The 4391-nt window shown below is 53.2% G+C and overlaps 1 protein-coding gene across 1 annotated transcript in view; it reads left to right on the top strand.

Annotated features, from left to right (window-relative positions):
• LOC102870062 (ceramide synthase 4-like) overlaps positions 1–4234 on the top strand; it is a 16941-nt gene extending 12707 nt beyond the window's left edge. Inside the window, exons 2-6 of the mRNA XM_006896398.1 lie at positions 2612–2729; positions 3249–3367; positions 3457–3514; positions 3721–3771; positions 4127–4234. Coding sequence (XP_006896460.1) covers positions 2612–2729; positions 3249–3367; positions 3457–3514; positions 3721–3771; positions 4127–4234 — 454 coding nt within the window. The remainder of the gene's footprint in view (positions 1–2611; positions 2730–3248; positions 3368–3456; positions 3515–3720; positions 3772–4126) is intronic.
• Positions 4235–4391: the final 157 nt, after the last annotated feature.

Raw genomic sequence — 4391 nt, 5'->3', positions numbered from 1 at the left:
CAGTGCAATTTTTAGAATCTCATCTGACACTCATGTTGGCTTTTTCTTTTCTTTCTTCCTACTGACTTTTTGCTTTCTTCATGGACTCATGTGGTCTTCGATCATTATTGTTCAATCTTTCACATGTTTTCGTAAGTAAATCTTGACATTCAGATGGAATAGATTCAAGATCATATCTTGGGTTTTGTGAAGTTATTTCATTTTCTTCAGCCTCAATTTGAACTTGCACATTAGCAACTGATGGTCTGCCCAGCTCCATTACCATCTATAAAAATACACGCTGGCCTCGACCCTCCACCTGCCCTGCAAAGAACCCCTCCAAAATGAAACCAAGTGCTATCTAGTCAACCCAAGACTCCTGGTGCCCTGAGTAGCAGAGTAGAACTATGTTCAAAAGGGTTGGTGTTATGTTGTTTGGCTTTTTTAAAATTTTACACTGGTTTACCTACAAAGTTCGTATACATTGACCCTCACACCAGATACCCCACTTTTCCAACCCTCCCATCAAACTATTTGAGCCCTGATTACCCCTTGCCTATTCTCACCTCTCTGGTCCCCTGTCCCCTATTAGAATCTCATACACGTGTTACCACTCACCTATTTCCACAATAATGGTCTTGTACAGATTTTATCCTTATGAGACTTAGTGAGTTTTCTTAGTATAAAGCTCTCCAGACTCGCCCAAGTTAAGGAGTGTGGTCTACAGGGTTTTAGAGGCAGACAGCCACCCCATTCTTCTGTGACACCTTTCTGAGTGGGTTTGAACGAACAACCTGTCAGTCAGTAGCTGTACACTTAACCATTCGCACCGCCCAGGGACACCAAGTTCCTGAGACTGCAAATTGTCAAACCTTTTGATTTTCAGTCCTTTTCTGATGTCCTCCTCACACCCTGGAGGCCCCCCACCCAGGAGGGACTTCTTCCTCCTTCCCCCAGTCCCTGTAACCATCTGTCCTGAGGCCTTCCAGAGCCCTGAGCGCTCCAAATGGTTAGTACATTCAGCTGATCACTACAAGGTTGGAGGTTCTGGTCCACTCAGGTGCACCTTAAATGAAAGACCTGGTGATCTACCTCTGAAAGGTGAACCACTGAAAATCTCAAGGGTAAGTCAGCACAGGACTGGGCCCAGGTCCACTTCTGGAAGGGGAAGAGTTACATGTTGTATGTAGCTCACCAACTCCCCGTTCCGGCATGTACCAGGCTATTACCATCTTCCAGGGACATTCTGGTACCTGGAAAGAGCACTGTCTGGGTACTTTTCGTTCTTTATAAAGGAAAATTAACTCTGACTCTGAATTCCGGTAAAACATGTATTCTCTACCGTGTGATCCAAGGCATGACTTTGGTCCCTCTGAGCCTCATTTTCCCATCCAGATAGTGGGGATGATGAGAATGGAGTTAAGGAGAAGTTCACGGAGTCAGAGCATTAGTTCTCTGCCGATACCACTGAGTCTGGAATGAGTTTTGTTGAGCTGCGCTGGGCCTCCGTGTCCTCACGCGCCAGGTGAAACGATGATGTTGATATTAGATGCCATCAAGTCGACTGTGACTTGTAGAGACCCTGTCAACAGATCTGAATCTTGTTCTGCTGGTTTTTAAATGTAGTCTCTTCCCTGTGGTCCTGCGCGCCCTCTAATGGTCAGTATTGTGAATAGACATTTTCTCCAGGAGGTAACTGACCAGGAGACACACCACAGGAGTCAGGCAGTGATGGAATCCCCATCCATGGTTTGGGAAAAGCACAGCTGCACGGTACCCCAGGACTTAGCACTAGCACCCCCATCCTGAAGCTCGAGAAGCTGTACTTACTTGATGGTGGTGGGTGTGGTTGACCTGATCCCAGCCCAGACCCTGACCCTGCAGGACAGAGTGGCACTGACCACAGGCTGTCTCGGGCGCTGGCTTTACTGCCTCCCTTTCTCCTGCAAGGCGGTTAGAGGGTTTGAACTACTGACCTTTCAGTTAGTAGCTGAGTGCTGTAATCACTGTGCCACCAGAACACGAGAACACCTCTGGCCTATTTGGCAGACCCCCTGTGGACTCCTACTCCTTTCCCAACTGGTCCAGGACCTACAGCGCTGAGTCTTCCTTTTGCCCCGGTGTCCTTTCTAGAGGTGCAGTGGAAACACTAGGCTGTTAACCAACAGATTGAAGGGTCAATTAAGGCTCTCAAGATAGAGATGATCCTGGATTATCTATGTGGGAAGTGATGAGGGGAAAGAAGGAGGCAGGGGGGAAAAATATTGAAGGTTCAAGTTCTCCCTGAGACACCTCAGAAGAACGTCCTGGCAATCTCCTTCCCCAAATCCAGCTTTTTTAGGCCCTCTGAGACCCATTGTCCTCTGACGCCCTTGGCATGCCCTGCCGTCTCTGGGTTTGGTCTGGTGCAGAGACAAGGCTCCCCAGGGCCCCAGGTCTCAAGGCTGGGATCAGCCGTGGGAAGTTTGTCAGACCTTGCTCCTTGGATGAAGAAGAAAGTTCCCAAACCTTCCATGCTGCCACCTGCCGCTGGGCTTGCCTGGCCCTTCTGAGCCTCAGTTTCCCCATCTGTAGCATGCTCCCCCTCAGCCCTGTCCCTGCTCCATGGCCTGACATTTGTCCCTCACTCCAGGTTTGTGGCGCTGCCCCTGAGCCGGTGGCTGGGCGTGCAGGACCGAATCCGGAAGCCAGTGGCACCCAACCCCACACTGGAGAAATACTTCCTCACACAGAACCGGAGACCCAAGGAGGTGGGTGCTGCCTGGCTGCCCAGCACTCCTGAGACCCACCCTCTAGTCCACCCTCAGAGGGCCTAGGAGTGGGCAGGTTTCTCTCCTGTCCCTGGGGAGAAGTGGATACTTCCTCTTTCCATTCTCACCCATGCGAGTAACTGCCACACTAGGTGGGGTCTTGCTAGGTCCTAAGTGGGTGGGAGAAGGTCTCTGTACCTGGGAGTGGGGGTGGAGTCAAGGAGAGTCTGTGGTTCCTTGTCTGCCTTCAGGGGGTGGGAGGACCCTGACTTTCTAGATGGCATGCAGGAAGGCACCTCCGGGATCCTTTATCCAGCCCCTTCCCCAGGCCCCTCAGTGCTCTGGGTGTCCCTGAAGGGCAGAGCTCTGTGTAGGTGGGAGAGTAGGGCAGGATGAGGCCCCCATCCCAGGACACCTCCCCCCCTCCATCCTCAGAGACAGAAGGTCCTGCCTGTCCTGGGAGGGGACCAGAAACCATCCTAGGGCCCCAGGACAATGTTGTCGCCCCTCCCTTTGCAGCCCCAGCTGGCCCTCCTGGCCACCCAGTGTGGCCTCACCCTGAGACAGACCCAGCGGTGGTTCAGGCGCCGCTGGAACCAGGAACAGCCTCAGCTCAGCAAGAAGTTCTGTGAGGCCAGGTGAGAGTGGGGCTGGGACTCAGGGTCAGGTCTGGGGATGCTAGGGTGCGCCAGCACCCTCACTTCCTCATGGGCTCCCCCTCCTGCAGCTGGAAGTTTCTGTTCTATCTGTGTACCTTCGTGGGTGGCCTCTCAGTCCTATTCCACGTGAGTGTGTCCCCTGTCCCTCTACCTGCCTCACCTGATAGGCACTTGCCAAGGACTTGCTGGTCATGGGGTCCCTGCAGATATGAGTTCCTCACCTAGAGTGGGGGAGAGTCAGGTGGTATAGCATAAGTGTGATGATGACCTAGGGGCGCCCAGTGGGGACTGGGAGCCTCAAACTCACCAGCCGACCCCACCCCTCTCCACAGGAGTCGTGGCTGTGGGAGCCAAGAATGTGTTGGGAAAATTACCCAAACCAGGTGAGCTGCAGGGGTTGTATGGAGGCCTGTAGAAGCCAAAAGTCAGAGATGCAGTGGGAGAGGGTGGACAGAAGGGGGCGCCAAGCAGGGGCATCGCCCCACAACCCTCCCTGGCCTTGAACTTGACCTTCCAAGACTTCTCTTGGAACAGAGTCTGGAAACTAGGCCCAGGAGCTGCCATAAGAACCACTGCTCTTGATTACCTCCAGGGATGAGACACTCACTTCTTGCTCATCGAACAAGATATGAGTGCACAGGCTGGGGCAAATGGTGTGTGTGTGTCTGTGTGTGTGTATGTGTGTGTGTGTGTGTGTGTGTGTAGGGCCCCTCCCACAGCTAACCTTGCCCCGCCCAGCTTCTGAAGCCCGCCCTGTACTGGTGGTACCTCCTCGAGCTGAGTTTCTACATCTCCCTGCTGATGACACTGCCCTTCGATGTCAAACGCAAGGTGAGACCAGAGTGAGGGAGGGGCTGAGGGAGTGACCAGGAGCTGGAGGAGAGAGGGCTGAATTCACAAGCCCCCCTCCCAGCGCCCAGACACCCCTGAACCCCATACCTGAGCGTCCTAGGAGTCCAGAGACACCAGCCCCCATGAGTGCTTGCCCTGCGCCCCTTGGGAC

This window comes from Elephantulus edwardii, unplaced genomic scaffold, assembly GCF_000299155.1.
Source record: "Elephantulus edwardii isolate Elephantulus edwardi_28Jun2011 unplaced genomic scaffold, EleEdw1.0 scaffold00185, whole genome shotgun sequence".
Taxonomy (NCBI): Eukaryota; Metazoa; Chordata; class Mammalia; order Macroscelidea; family Macroscelididae; genus Elephantulus; species Elephantulus edwardii.
This window is presented reverse-complemented; position numbering and strand designations above follow the sequence as displayed.